At 50.8% G+C, this 13,534-nt stretch overlaps 2 protein-coding genes across 7 annotated transcripts; both read right to left on the reverse strand.

Annotated features, from left to right (window-relative positions):
* Rrp36 (ribosomal RNA processing 36) lies at positions 1-6,678 on the reverse strand. Of its 4 annotated transcripts, none has more exons than XM_060369553.1 (7): positions 6,440-6,678; positions 4,972-5,110; positions 4,785-4,851; positions 4,598-4,702; positions 2,023-2,097; positions 1,814-1,931; positions 1-565 (listed from the first exon to the last, which is right to left on the reverse strand). In XM_060369553.1, exons 1-7 carry the CDS (start codon positions 6,666-6,668, stop codon positions 429-431), a joined length of 870 nt encoding a protein of 289 aa, XP_060225536.1. In that variant the 5' UTR covers positions 6,669-6,678; the 3' UTR covers positions 1-428. The 4 variants fall into 4 exon arrangements, with proteins under 4 accessions (XP_060225536.1, XP_060225535.1, XP_060225538.1 ...); XM_060369552.1 differs by having other exon boundaries at positions 4,972-5,113; XM_060369555.1 differs by having other exon boundaries at positions 4,972-5,165; positions 6,440-6,549.
* Positions 6,679-6,748: 70 nt separating this feature from the next.
* On the reverse strand, positions 6,749-13,514 carry Klhdc3 (kelch domain containing 3). 3 transcript variants are annotated; one of them, XM_021640191.1, is made up of 12 exons: positions 13,289-13,514; positions 11,036-11,188; positions 10,277-10,489; positions 9,940-10,116; positions 9,693-9,808; positions 9,477-9,548; positions 9,168-9,381; positions 9,007-9,093; positions 8,765-8,873; positions 8,568-8,641; positions 8,393-8,471; positions 6,749-7,353 (listed from the first exon to the last, which is right to left on the reverse strand). In XM_021640191.1, the coding sequence occupies exons 3-12, from the start codon at positions 10,428-10,430 to the stop codon at positions 7,287-7,289; spliced, it is 1,149 nt and encodes a 382-aa protein (XP_021495866.1). In that variant the 5' UTR covers positions 10,431-10,489; positions 11,036-11,188; positions 13,289-13,514; the 3' UTR covers positions 6,749-7,286. The 3 variants fall into 3 exon arrangements, with proteins under 3 accessions (XP_021495866.1, XP_021495867.1, XP_021495868.1); XM_021640192.2 differs by lacking the exon at positions 11,036-11,188; XM_021640193.2 differs by lacking the exon at positions 11,036-11,188 and having other exon boundaries at positions 13,279-13,439.
* Between the last annotated feature and the right edge of the window lie 20 nt (positions 13,515-13,534).

The following is a 13,534-nucleotide window of genomic DNA, read 5'->3' on the forward strand; positions in this document are numbered from 1 at the left end:
TTTGCTTTTGGTTGTGGTGTTTTATAAAGCAGTAAAAAACTCAACCAAGATACACATACAACCATAGAGACTTTTCTACAAAATGTCCTGAGTACGTGTTTACCAAGTGGCTCTTAGGTAAAGTCCCTGCCCTGGAACCACGAAGATACTCATGTCCCCTTGTCGTCTGAATGGCTGGCTCAGGGTGAGGATGGAAGGAGAAGATGGTGCACCAGCTGTTCAAGGACCAGATCCAAGAAGGGCCATGTGACTCAGTGGGGCTGAGCTGCTGTTGCTGTGCAGCCCTGGCACAGTCCAAGAGGCACACGTGTCTTCTGAGCAGCCTACCCCAGGGGTAGCTGTGATGCTTCCCTCTGAGCAGGAAAGAACCGGAACTGGCCAACCCCAGATCTGTCCCACAGTCGCAGGTCTCCTGGGACAGCTCCTTACTACTCCTTGCTCAGAGGGAGCTGCCTCCTGTCCTTGCCTGCATTTCGGCGCCTCTTTCGACTCAAGAAACTCTCCAGCTTCTTGCTGCGTTTCAGCTCCTTGAACTTCTCAGCTAGGGCCAGCTGGTGCTGCTCAGCTAGATAAGAAGAAAGCAGCTGGTGAGCAAAGTATGAAGACTTCATTTCTTCTTTTTTTAAAGACTTATTTATTTTATGTTCTGCCGGCATCCCAGAAGAGGGCACCAGATTTCACTATAGACGTGTGGTTGCTGGGACCTGAACTCAGGACCTTTGGGAGGGCAGCCAGTGCTCTTATCCCCTGAGCCATCCCTCTAGACCTTAATTCTTGATCCGACATCAGGCACCCGCTGAGCCATGCCGTTAGCAGCTCACTGGTTTGAGGGACACGACGCCACGCCACGCCAACTGTGCCGTGTATGCTGCCGCTGGTGACCAAGTAGCTTCATGGGTGCTACACAAGGGCTCCACAGGGAGCCCCAGCCCCAGCCCAGGAAGCCACCTTTTTCTTTTTCCTAGTGCTAGAAACTGAATCCAGGGCTTTGCTCACCCTGGAGCTCCAGCCCCAGCCCAGGAAGCCACCTTTTTCTTTTTCCTAGTGCTAGAAACTAAATCCAGGGCTTTGCTCACCCTAGGCCAGAGTGTTACCATGGAGCTATCACACACTCCTGCCTAGGTTACCTCCCCCAGACCCTTTTTTTTTTTGGAGACAAGGTCTTACTTTGCAGCCTGCAGAGTTCAAGACCAGGCTGGCCTTGAACTCTTCAGAGATCTGAGTGCCCCTGCCTCCAGGAACTGGGATTAAAAAACGTGCCCTCTCCTTCCTGGCCTGTAAGCTACCTTTTTATGACTCAAGTCTTCCTCAGCTGAACCAAGTGTGAGCTCCTGTGTGCCCTGATGAGCAGTAAGTGGAGATGCGATGACAGGGAAATAAACCTGACAACCACTGATTCTCTCTTTTTTTTTGGCACAGGGACTCTAGTCCAGATCAATCTCAAACTTTTACGTATTTGAGGACAAGCTTTTACCTTCCCACCCTCCTACCTTCACTTCCCAAGTGCTGAGACTGCAAGCATATGACACAGGTAGGGTCATCTGGGAAGAAATCATTTTGTTTTGTTGTTTTTTTGAGGCAGGGTTTCTTGTTTTAGGTGGTGCTAGGGATCGCACCTAGGGCTTCATGCATGCTAGGCAAACACTCTAGCAAGTAAGCTACAGCCCAACCTCCCCACAGACATAACCCTAAGTAGAATGGTCACAAGAAACACTTCCTACTCTTTCTACTTTCCAAGAAGTTTCCGTAGGTCCTTCCTCAGAGGAGTCCATGGATCACAGTGCAATACCCAGCCACAAGCCTGCCGACTTACATCTCTTCAGGAAGTATGGCCGGTGGCCCTGCTGTGCCAGAGCTCGCCGCTCCTGCTTCAAGGCCAAGCGCAGCTCCTGCTGCTGCTTTCGCTCCTGCTGCGCCATTTCTTGCTGTTCCTGAGATGGAGGTGAGACGGAATGGATGTGTGAACAGGAGGGCCTGTGACTCACCACCTGCCTTTCACCGCTCTGACGCCCACCTACTCACCATGCGCTGAAGCAGCTGCTGCAGTTTCTCATGCTCCTCCCCCGAGCGGTGCTTCTTCAACTGCTTTTTCACAAGCTCCACGTCGGAAAGTGAATAACACAGTTAACATTCTGTGGCAAGTGTTAGAAAAAGTTCACACCGGGCGGCGGTGGCACACGCCTGTAATCCCAGAGCTCAGGAGGCAGAGGCAGGCGGGTCTTTGTAAGTTCTAAGCCAGCCTGGTCTATAAACTCCCATGACAGCCAGCGCTACACAGAAAACCCTGTCTCAAAACAAAGCCAAAAAAGAAAATGTTTGTATAAATTAACACAGAAGCAATAAGCAATGTGTAAGACGCTGGGTGTCTAAGGATCTAGCACAGCAACACACATTCTAGCACTGAGCAAAGGCTCGCAGGCCCTGGCCCTTTCTTTCTTTTTTTAAATAATTGCATGTGTGTACACTGATTCAAATGGCCACAGGCCCTGGGGTTACAGGCATACAAATGACCACAACAAGAAATTTGGAAAATTCAGGCCTTCATGTTTGCATACTTTTAGCCACTGAGCTTCATTTTTATCCTTTTCTTTTACGGTTTTTCAAGAAAGGGTTTCTAGTGTAGCCTTGGCTGTCCTAGAACTTGCTCTGTAGATCAGGCTGGCCTTGAACTCAGAATGCCACCTGCCTCTGCCTCCCTAGTGTTGGAGTATGTCTCTTTTTATCCTTTTTTTTTTTTTTTTTTCTGAGACAAGGTTTCTCTGGGTAGCCCTGGCTGTCCTGGAATTTATTCTGTTCTCCAGGCTGGCTTCCTCGAACAGAGATCTGCTTGCCTCTGCCTCCTAACTGCTGGAATTAAAGGTGTGGGACCCCACCGACTTCTCATCCTTTTCCTGGTTAGAAAACTGAAGCAGCCAGGTGCGGTTCTAGGACAGCCAGAGCTACTTCTTGTATTTCTTTTGTATTGTACATCCTTCAAAAGACAAAGAAGGACAAAAGAAAAGCAAGCAAGCTAAAAGAAAGAAAAAGGAGAGCTCAGCTGGTAGAACAGTTCATGACTAAGGACGCTTGCCACACAAGCCTGGTGGCCTGCACTGGGTCCCGGGGACCCCCCCGCTTCAGGGAGAGAGAGGACGCCTGTCCAGTTACCCTCTGATCTCCAGCACTCAGGAGTGGCACATGCAGACCCGCACACACTAAACCAAGAACTGCTGAAGCGGCGTTACGTTAAGTGTCATCAGTTAGGAACAGAAAGACAATTTCCTCTTCTTTCTTCCCCCCCCCCCCCCCCGACAGGGTTCTCTCTGTGTAGCCTTGACTATCAAGGTCTAGCTTGGTAGTCCAGGCTGGCCTGGAACTCTGAGATCCACCTGCTTCTGCCTCCCCGAGTGCTGGCATTACAGGCGTGGGCCACCGCACCCGGTTACTATAGTCTCATATGTAGATGCCACAGTTTCCTTTTTCTTTTTCTTTTTTTTTTTTTTTTGAGACAGGGTTTCTCTGTGTAACCTTGGCTGTCCTGAACTAACTTTGTAGACCAGGCTGGCCCCGAACTTACAGTGATCCTCCTGCCTCTGCCTCCCAGAAGGCTGGGATTGTGGCTGACGCCACAGTTTTCAAAGTACAGAACGGTGGCTCTGAGAGCCTGTAAAGGGTATGGGAAGGATTGGAGAGTTAGTTAACAGGCAAAGGGATGCAGCTGGATAGGAAGAATTAGTTCCAAGGTTTGAAAGTACATCAGGTAACTGCGGCTGACAGGTAACTGAATCTATTTGTTCTTTTTTTTTTTTTTTTTTTTGAGATAGGGTTTCTCTGTGTAGCCTTGGCCAGCCTGAACTTAATTTGTAGACCATGATTGCCTCTGCCTTCCTGAGTGCTAGGATTAAAGGCATGAGCCACCATGCCCGGCTCACTTTTTTATTTATTTATTTTGAGGGTAGGGACGTGTCATGGCCAAGGGTAGCCTCAAATTCTCTATCTTCCTGCCTCACTTTCCAAAGCAGCTGGATTACAGATTACAGATGTATCCCACTAAGCCTGACTTAACTGAGCATTTCAAAATAGCCGACGAGAGGATTTTGATTGTTCCCAACACAAAGAAATGATTCTGTGTGAGAGGTAATAGCAATTGCAAACTATCTTGATCATTATACATCAGATACATGTGTTGAAATGCCATCTGGCCAGGTGTGGTGGTACACACCTTTAATCCCAGAACTCAGGGAGGCAGAGGCAAGCCTGGTCTACAAAGCACAGGCAGATGGATCTCTGTGAGTTCAAGGTCAGACTTGTCTACAAGAGTGCAGGTCAGCCAGGGCTATACAGAGAAACCCTGTCTCAATAAATAAAAATAAATAAATAATAAATAAATAATAATGAAGTGCCATCCTACCCCACAAATAATAGTAATGAATATGAATCAACTTAAAATATACTCATCTTAAAAATAACTGAAGCAAAGGGAGCTAAACAACTTGCCCACAGTCACAAGATCGACAGGCCAACGAACAGCAAGAGACCTGCTACCAATATGCCCCCGTTTCCCGCTCCTGACTGCCCGGCACTCACTCATCCCCACCTCCTCCACGGGCATACACACCTCCTTCTCCTTGGCTCGGATATCATTTAGGAACTGGTAAGTTTTGTCAAACACTTCAGGATTGTACTCCCCTGACAGATCGTCAAAGCGGGGGTCTCGGGCTACCTGTGGAAGACACAGAAAGACTATAAACAGCTTGTTTAGTCTCATTTCTCTGTGGAGTTTGTGCTCGGGGCCCTTTCCTCACCTTTTTACTGATGGGAACCACCTGACGTAAGAACGGCACCCGGACTTTGGCTGACATTTCCAGAGGCCTAAGGAGACATGAAGGGTCAGGGCAGGCGCATTACGGTCTGGTCAAAGGCTGGAGTCATGCCACCCAGACACACTCAAGGTTCTGCTGTCCTTTGACTGACACACGGTTTGGTCCTCACCGGTGCTTATCTGCAACACACACAGGTTGTCTGGGGCTTTGCTTCTTGGTGCAGCTTCCAGCTACCACTTGTCTGCATACCTTGGGTCCCCCTTGGCGCTGCAATTCCAAGAGCTCCTCAAACGACATGTCAGATGGGTCTGCTGCAGGGAAAGGTCACACAACTCGGGTCACTGCAGCAAAGTCTCCACTGGGCTAGAGAAGGTTCAGCAGAGGAAAGGGCATGCTGCCAAACCTGACCACCTGGGCTAGAGCCTGGAGTCAGCATGGGTTAGGGAGAGAACGGACTCCAACAAGAGTTGTCCTCTGATCTCCACGTCCTCGTAACACATGCAACACACAGCAAAGACTCATCCTACGCCCACCCTTTCCAACATTCTCCAGCACAGCCATCACTATTACTTTTGCAGCGGTGCTATACTAACACCCAACTCGCCAACTGTTTTGGCTGCTTAACGTCTCCTCTTGTTGTAGGGAGAGAAGTCAATCAATCCACAATCCATTTCTTTTCTTTTTCTTTCTTTCTTTCTTTTCTTTTTTCCAGTTATTGGAGACAGGGTTTCTCTTGTAGCCCAGGCTTTCCTTGAACTCAGATCTGCCTGCCTCTGCCTCCTGTGCCCTGGGATTAAAGGCGTGGGCCTCCACAGACACTACCAATAGCCCCGGTTTTGTTTTTCACACTAAAGAGAAATCTGATTCTATCAGTCCCTGCACTAATTATCGTGCTATTCTGAACTCAGAGCTTTCAATGGCTTCCATTTTGCTCAGCTAGCCTAGGACTACATCAGTGGTTCTCAGCCTGTAAGTTGTAACTCCTTTGGGGTCACCTAAGCCCATTGGAAAACACAGATATTTACATTATGACTCATAGCGGTAACAAAATTACAGTTATGAAGTAGCAACAAAGATAATTTTAGGGTTGGGGTCACCAGGGTCACAGTATTAGGAAAGTTAAGAAACACTGCGATATCTAGACCAGGGCGGTTCGGCGTGCACAGAAATCTGGCTGCCTCGCCTCCTGAGCGCTGGAAAGGCGTGTGCTAACCAGCCTGGCTGAAACAGCTTACGAGTTAAGTAGCACGAGGCAAAACTTTTTGCTTTGCTGTTTATTATTTCCAAATGCTACATACAGTTCAATTTGTTGCATAAACAAAACCTAGTAACCCTACTAAACCTAGTAAGAACCCACATCCTACCTTTAAGATTCTGCCCAGGCCTGGCCTGGAGACTTATGCCTATATTCCCACAGGACTAAGGCCAAGTGTTCGAAACTGGCCTGGGCCACACCTTGGGACACCCCTATTACCCCTCCACCACCACGTTGTAAACAAAACAAAACCAAGAAACTTCCCCCGAAGTCGGAATACCGGAAGCAACCCCTCTCACCCGCCATGGAAACGAGGCGCTCAGGGCGGCCTTCTGTTGCCGCAGCCAGACGCCTCACGCTCCCTCCAACCCCAGGCCCTCACCCTTCGGCCGGTCGCCAGCTATGGCCCCGCCCGTCATGGATCTGCGGGGTCCTTCGGCCCCGGCTTTAGCACTGGAGCCAACTCTCGGCATGTTTTGCGCAGTATCGACAACGAACTGCAGGACTTCCGCTCGCCAGAGCGCCAAGCCCCACCCATTCCGGAAGCCTGAGCCAATGAGGCGAGAGCCCCGCCCAAAGCGGCGGAGAGCTGCCGACAGGCTCACTGGCATTGGGTTTCTTCAAATGCTTGGCTGCAAGGCCAGATGGCTCCTCTGCCTCCGCCCCTCGTAGTCCCCAGACACACGACACGTTTAAAGGTTTTACATTTTATAAAGTCAGAGCTGGCTGAGCTTCAGGGGTACAGCAACAGCTCGAGGAAGGGCGAAGCTGTCTGTTGGTCCCCAGGCCCGCGGGTCGGAGAGGGGGTTTCATGCCAACAGCTGAGGCGCCTCTCAGCTCCCGGGCGTTGCTCAAGCAGGGAGAGGGGTGGTCACCGGGAGGGTGAAGCTCCTGAGGCTCCGACACTGCCGGCTTCTTCTCCCACTCCTGTCCTTTCCAGCACAGCCTGGCTACCCAGCGGGCCCGAGGCGGAGCAAAAGCCCAGGAGCAGTGGAGGGAGGTGGATGGGAACAGAGCACCAAGGGAAGGGGCCCTCGGCCCAAGGGAGGAGGGAAATGGCCCTCCCCCGACAACTCCCCACTGAATTCACAGCACAGAAAACACCTCTAGTCCATCAACTCCACGTGGAGGTATACTGAGTCCAGGGTCCAAAGGGGCAGGCAGGTGAGATGGGCAAGGGCAATGAAGACTAGAGCAGGCTCAGAGGGGAGGCAGCAGAAAACTTCTTCCTATCCATGGGAGGAGACAATGGGGCGGCTGATATTGCTGTTGGTGGTCATGGCGTTGAGCTCCCACCTGGAAGGCCAACAACGGGCAGAGAAGACAGAGGAGGGGTCTTTACAGCAAGCCCAGAACTCTTTGAACAAAGCTATGAACGCAGCAGTCCCTTCAACTTCCTACCGCCCTTTTGGGCTTAACCACCAGACCCCACCCACCACTAAATCTACCGCCACCTCCTCATCCGCCTCCAACCTCTTGTGGCTTTCCTGTTTATGTTTATACAGATTTCTGAATCCAAGCACCTGGCTCAGGTGTTTCAGTCAGTAACTCTCCTGCTCTGCACAGACCCAGCCAGGGAGCCCTGCTGCCTCTTCCCCACCACAGCACCTACTCTTTGCTGTCAATTTCTATTACTTTAAGGTTCTGATACAAACCTCCTGTTCTCCCTAAGCTTTAAAGATCTAAAGGCTTTCCCATCCACCCCCACTAAATGAAAGTCTACTTTCAACAATACTTTGATGCTACCAAGACTTAACGAAGTACTCCTTATACCAAGACACATGCACACCTGTGTTGGGTTAGGGCCAGCCTGGAATTCATCAGTTCAGCCTGTACCCTCTGTGTCACCAAAGGACACATAGACCTTAGCAAATATGAATTAAAGTGAACTGGCTCAAGGTAAAGGATCTGTCTCAGAATGACAGAGAAGAGTTAATGATACATGGAGCGATATTTGGTGCTTGAACTAAATATTTGCATAGGCAAGAAATCAGGACCCTTCTCCATTCTAGAACTAAGAGAGTCTAGAAACTCTTCAACTTTCTCCTTTGTAGTCAACCCTGAAATTTAGTCACTCACTCTCAAGACACACCACCAAAACAAAACAGTACAAGGAAGCAGAGCTTTTGAGCATGTCTTAAAAAATTCAGTATGTTCTGCCCCCCCCCCAGTAGAACTGATAGTTGTCACAATACATTCCTTGCTCCTCATAGAAATTTCATCTCCGGCAGATAGAACCATCTGTCTCCTGCGTCTTGAGACAGAGGTAATCAGGTCACACCTGTGCTGGCCCCACACCCTCAACCAACCCGTCCTCTACAAGCACCTGCTTTACCTGATGTCATGGGGCAAACAGGACTGGTCCAGGTTATACTGAATCACGGCCAGTTTACACAGGGTCTTCAGACTAGGGCCTTTAATGGAGGGGTTGGAGGACAGTCAGAGCAGGGGAAAGGTCCCACATCCGTACTACCACCCAGGGACAGAGAACTTCAGAAATAAGTACTTACTGAAGTCCAAAATGTGTAAGTCAGAATGATCTATGAGGTCAAATTCATCTCCCAGGCCTTCCTCGGGAGAGGGGCTGTTGGGATGGAAAGAGAGGAAGGAGTAGGTGGTAGAACTACCCACAATCCCTCTTACTCAGATAGCTCCCACTCTTCTCTTACAGACGTAGGCCCTTTCCTGAGAACCCCCCTCTCCTAACCTGGTACCCCCAAAGAGGACAATCTTATCACCAACAATACAGCAACACTGGCGCCGGCGGGGACATGGCCCTTTCCCCTTTGGTTCAATCTTTTTCCATGTAAAGGACCCTAAAGAAAAGTTGAGAGGTTCAGTACCTGGCCAACCTAGACATCTCAACACACAGACACACAGCACTCCAAGGCCTCACTTACTCAGTGTCGCTCTTTTCCTCCCACCTCCCCTAAAGGTAATGCTCTTTACCAGGATTGAACTTCCAGAGATCATGGAAATGCCGATTCAACCTTGCATTGTAGCCACCAAAGATGTACAGCTCTCCATTGTAGCCAACTGGAAGGCCAGAGACGAGTCAAGAGTGAGCAGGGTTACACCGGAAAACCCACAAGAAAATAACAGACACTCACAGGCTGAATGGCTCCTGCGCCCCTCAGGCAGCACCGGAGTGTGTGGACAGTCTAGCCAGGCCTCGGTTCTGGTGTCAAAGACTCGAATGCGATTGCAGTAAATCTCATTGTTGGAATGAAACGGCCCAAAGCGGTCAGCACGGCCCCCAAAGACATACATGTGATTGCCCAGCATTGTGGCTGAGTGGAAGTCCCTCCAGCGTGCAGGATTGCCCTAGCCAAGAGCAGAGAGAGAGGCAATAGGGTCAGCATGGGCTCACATAGGGGAAGCCAACGAAGGGTGGGGATCTGACAGAACAAAGGACAGACCTTTGTGCAAACAAGGGTCCATGTCATGGTGCTGGTATCCAGTTTGTGAATGTCATTGGAAAAGCAGTCTGCCTGAGTGATGAAAGGTAGAAAACAGGTGTCAACAGTTACTCTGTGACCCTCTGTCCTTCCACTCCAAAGCCTCCTGTTCCACCAGCTAAATTTTCCTCTCTACTTTTTGATATAAAACTGTTTTGTTTTGTTTTCCAGACTTACCAGCTGCTCATATCCCCCAAAAATGTACATGATCTTGCCCAGGACACAAGCTGAATGTCCATCTCGGGCCCCAGGAACTGTTCCTGACACTCGGGGTGTAGACCACTTGTGAGTATCTTTTGAAAGAGGTAAGAGAATGACACAGGTCAGCTGACACACCCGTCTCAATTCCGGCCTTCCCTCCTCCACTACTCCCCCCAACCACCCCTTTCCCAGGCCCAAGGTATCATTTGAGATCCATACTCACTGACATCAAAGGCATAGAGTACGTTGCAGGCCCCTTCAGTGTCATTGCGCCCACCCCAAAGGAAGACCGTGTCATCGATGAGGACGGTTGAGTGTCCATACCGCATATAGGGTACAACAGGAGCCTGCCCTCGGACGGCAGGCCTCACCGGGGGCAGCTTTGTCCAACGCAAGGACACTGTGGACAGAGCTTTCCTCAGCCCTGGGAACCTCCCTCTAGGCTGCTACCCTGTCCCAAACCGAACACTCTTACCCACCCCCACCCCCTGAACTTCATTCAGGTGCCCACTACCTTCCATGATGTAGGGACCCGAGAAAAGGTACCAGGACTGGCTTACCAGCATTGAAAATGTGCACATCTATCTGACGTAGTGTCTCGTAGTCTTCACCAGAGCAGTAACCCCCGAAGGAGTACACTCGGTGCCCGACAGCCACTGCAGCATGGTTCACTCTGCGTGGCCCGCCCTCCAGATGCACTGTCCACCGTAACATCCCCTGGGCTACAGGTTACAGGAACATGCCCCCCCGGCACGGCCTGCTGCCTCTGCTACCTGTACAGAAGTCAGGGCCACAGATTCCTCAGATGAAGCTTCTGCTCAACGTGGCTGCCCAGGACCAGTCTTTGCCTCCAAGTACCACCCCAGTGGCCCTCCCACACCACCCCTCTACAGGAACACTAGTCACAGCTCAGGTGGCTGGCCCTGCCCCAGGGGAGATGCAGAGGTCAAGGAGCTAGCACTGGCCCTGTGTTCTCCCACAGTGAAGGGTGGGGCCACCTTAACATTCTTATTGCCAGCTCAGAATCTGGTGATCCTGACAGCCCCCTTACTCATGCCAGCTCCACCCTGGCCCTGGCTTGGAATAAGCTCCAAGCCCCCAGTCTCTAAGCCCCTTTCCCATACTGGCTGTACTCTTGCTTCTGGCTCTGCTTACTGCCACCTCTCTAAGAATTTCCCTCCGTCTCTTAAAGGTAGGGATCTCAAAATACTCACTGCTATTAATAGCCCAGCCAGCCCCTGCCAGTCCACTGAAAGCTGGCATGGCTGCTTTAAAGTAATAAAAGCGTTTAGGCTTTTAGAGTGGAACAGTGTCCCTACCTAGGACAGGGAACTCCATGTAACCATGGTTCATTAGCCCCTCTCAGAGAGTTCTTGTCAAGTTGATCCGTTGTCCCTGGGGTCACCCAGGGTGCCTAGAGGCACGAGGAGTTCCTTTGACAGCTGTGGCTCATAGGCTGCCAGGACTAGAAACTTAAGCCAGAAAGGTATGTGTATGTTGGGGGTTGGAGGCAGGGAAGAGGAGTTTTCTCTTACCACCTCCCCAACCCTACTACTGTAAAGAACAAGCCACTTCCAGCAGCTCTTCTGCTTGGGTTTTTAAAGGAGGATGGGGTGAAGCTGTATGCTGGACCCTGTTCCTGAGGTTGCAGTCCTTCACGACCAGAAAGCCCTGAGCTCGGCTCTTCAAAATGGAGGACCCCCTTTGTCAGTGGGGCTCCCTCTTCCCTGCCTGATCTGGGGAGGCCGAACCCTCTACCTGAGGAATGTCACACAGTTCTTAGGAAATTACAGGTCCAATCCTTTCTCCCCTTAAGAACCTGTTCAGCAAGCATCTGGGATTCCTGGAAGGCCTCTCAGTACCGAAGCCCCTCGGCCAACAACCTTCTCTCACCCCCGATATTTCTGTCTCCTCTCCACATTCTATATATAGAACCCTCCTTCACCCCTAATAAAACTGATCTACCTCCCCAAAGCTGATTTCCATTCATCCAACGGGCTTCTGACCTCCCCATCTGTTGCCCCTGCTCCATTTGCCCTTATGGGCAATGGATACAGGCTGATGATCCAGTGGGCAGGGAGGGTCACAGGTGTAGATTGCAAAGAGGAAGGAAAGCAAAAATGCCTTTGGAGTAGGACAAGAAAAAGCCCCAAGCAGGTGAGGGACCATGGCCTTTTAAAGACAGCTTGCCAGCCTAGTGATAATGGGTATATTTGAGGGTTCTTTCTGGTAAATCCTTTTGCAACTGGCAATGTCTTTGCCAGGAGACATCTGCTGGGTTTGGGTGATCAACTGCTCCTTGATCAAAATGCCTTGGTGGAGGGAAAAAAAAACAACAGAACCTCAGGGGGAGAAAAAGAAAACAAAACAAAACAAAAGCCACCTCAAGCAAAGGAGGTCCCCTTGAAGACTTTCAGCTGGCCTGCCACTACTGCCCACCCAGCCTTCCCCATCCCTACATTGTATGCTTGAAATAGTCATCTCTCTCAACCTGAAATAGCAGCAGCCAAAAAGTCATTCTCACTTCTCTCACTTCTTTACTCCTGCTGTTAAATCAAATCTGTGCTTAGTGGGAAAGGAAATTGAAAGCTCTAAGAATCAAGATCAGGTCCAAGGCAGGTGTGGTGAGGCATGCCTTGTAATTAAGGCCAGCCAGGTAGGTCTACACAGTAAGTTCCAAACCGGCCTGAGCTACAAAAAAATGCACAAAGATGAGACGAGTAAGACCGGTGACAGATGGATAAAGAAACCCATCCTCAGTCGAGCGCACGCCTGCAATCCCAGCGCTCGGGGAGGCAGAAGCAGGAAGATCTCTGAGCTCAAAGCCAGCCTGGTCTACAAAGTGAGTTCAGTACAGCCAAGGCTACACAGAGAAACCCTGTCTCGAAAAACAGAAACAAACAAAACAGAATCCCATCGTCTTCAGAAGGATAACTTAAATGAAGGAGTTAAACAGTATCTCTGGGTCTCCAACATTCTCCCAGCACTACGGCATTTTCAACCTTCCTTCCATTCATTCCTTTGATGTCTGCTCCCCCTCCCTGACAGCTTTCGATCTCCACTTGCGACCCTTCCCTTCTTGACCTCCGGAGAGCTTTGCAGTTCCCTTGTTTTTCCTTCTCCCATCTCTCCAAGGTCCACACTAGAGAGCCCTCTAATTCGTCTACCTCCACCAAGGGAAGAAAACATGCATTGTCCCATCCAACCATAAATGTTCCTTCCTGAACCTGACTGAACTCCTGTTTCACTCCACCTTTCTCAGCCGCCCCTCCCCCACGACGCCAGACACTGCCCCCTCCCGCTGCCATTATGCTCGGCTTCCTGATTCTCTTCAGAACCCACCCGTCCACTTTCAGCGCCTCTTCCAGTCACCAGGTTTCTCCTAACCCGTCTCCAGACCATTTCCCCCAAACCTTTCTCAGCCCATTAACACCCCTCTTTCCCAGCATCCCCCTAGGTCCCTCCCCACCCCCATCTCATCCATCTCGGCCCCTCCCCAGCAACGCCAGCGGAAAGCATGGGCGTCGCCAACCCCTCCAATCTTTCTCATCACTCAACCCACCGCAGGCTACCTGCCAGGCCGGGCCGGGGTGGGGCCGCGGGTCCTCGCGCTGCCAGCAGCCTAGAACCCGTTGCGCGCCAACCGACTCCTCAGTCCCCAACGAGATAAACACTGCCAGACTTCGTCCTTCCGGCGGCCAGAGGGACGCGCACGTGCAGTGAGAACCCTGGGCCCGACGCCTTCAGGGACTTGTAGTCCACAAATTACCTCAGGGCAGGGAGCTGGGGGTGGGTGGGGCGTGGCGGAGTTTTGCGCA

This window comes from Meriones unguiculatus, chromosome 16 (assembly GCF_030254825.1).
Source record: "Meriones unguiculatus strain TT.TT164.6M chromosome 16, Bangor_MerUng_6.1, whole genome shotgun sequence".
Taxonomy (NCBI): Eukaryota; Metazoa; Chordata; class Mammalia; order Rodentia; family Muridae; genus Meriones; species Meriones unguiculatus.

What these genes read in the sequence shown, in the direction of transcription:
- Klhdc3 (XM_021640192.2), bottom strand. Translation starts at nt 10,430, where the DNA reads ATGTTACGGTGGACAGTGCATCTGGAGGGCGGGCCACGCAGAGTGAAC. An exon ending in TTGGGGGATATGAGCAGCTG is followed by an intron (nt 9,549 to 9,692) that starts GTAAGTCTGGAA and finishes TTCATCACTCAG; the next exon opens with GCAGACTGCTTTTCCAATGA. An exon ending in GGACCCTTGTTTGCACAAAG is followed by an intron (nt 9,382 to 9,476) that starts GTCTGTCCTTTG and finishes GCTCTTGGCTAG; the next exon opens with GGCAATCCTGCACGCTGGAG.
- Rrp36 (XM_060369552.1), bottom strand. Translation starts at nt 6,668, where the DNA reads ATGCCAGTGAGCCTGTCGGCAGCTCTCCGCCGCTTTGGGCGGGGCTCT. An exon ending in TCCGAGCCAAGGAGAAGGAG is followed by an intron (nt 2,098 to 4,597) that starts GTGTGTATGCCC and finishes TCCGACGTGGAG; the next exon opens with CTTGTGAAAAAGCAGTTGAA. An exon ending in AGCAGCTGCTTCAGCGCATG is followed by an intron (nt 1,932 to 2,022) that starts GTGAGTAGGTGG and finishes CCTCCATCTCAG; the next exon opens with GAACAGCAAGAAATGGCGCA.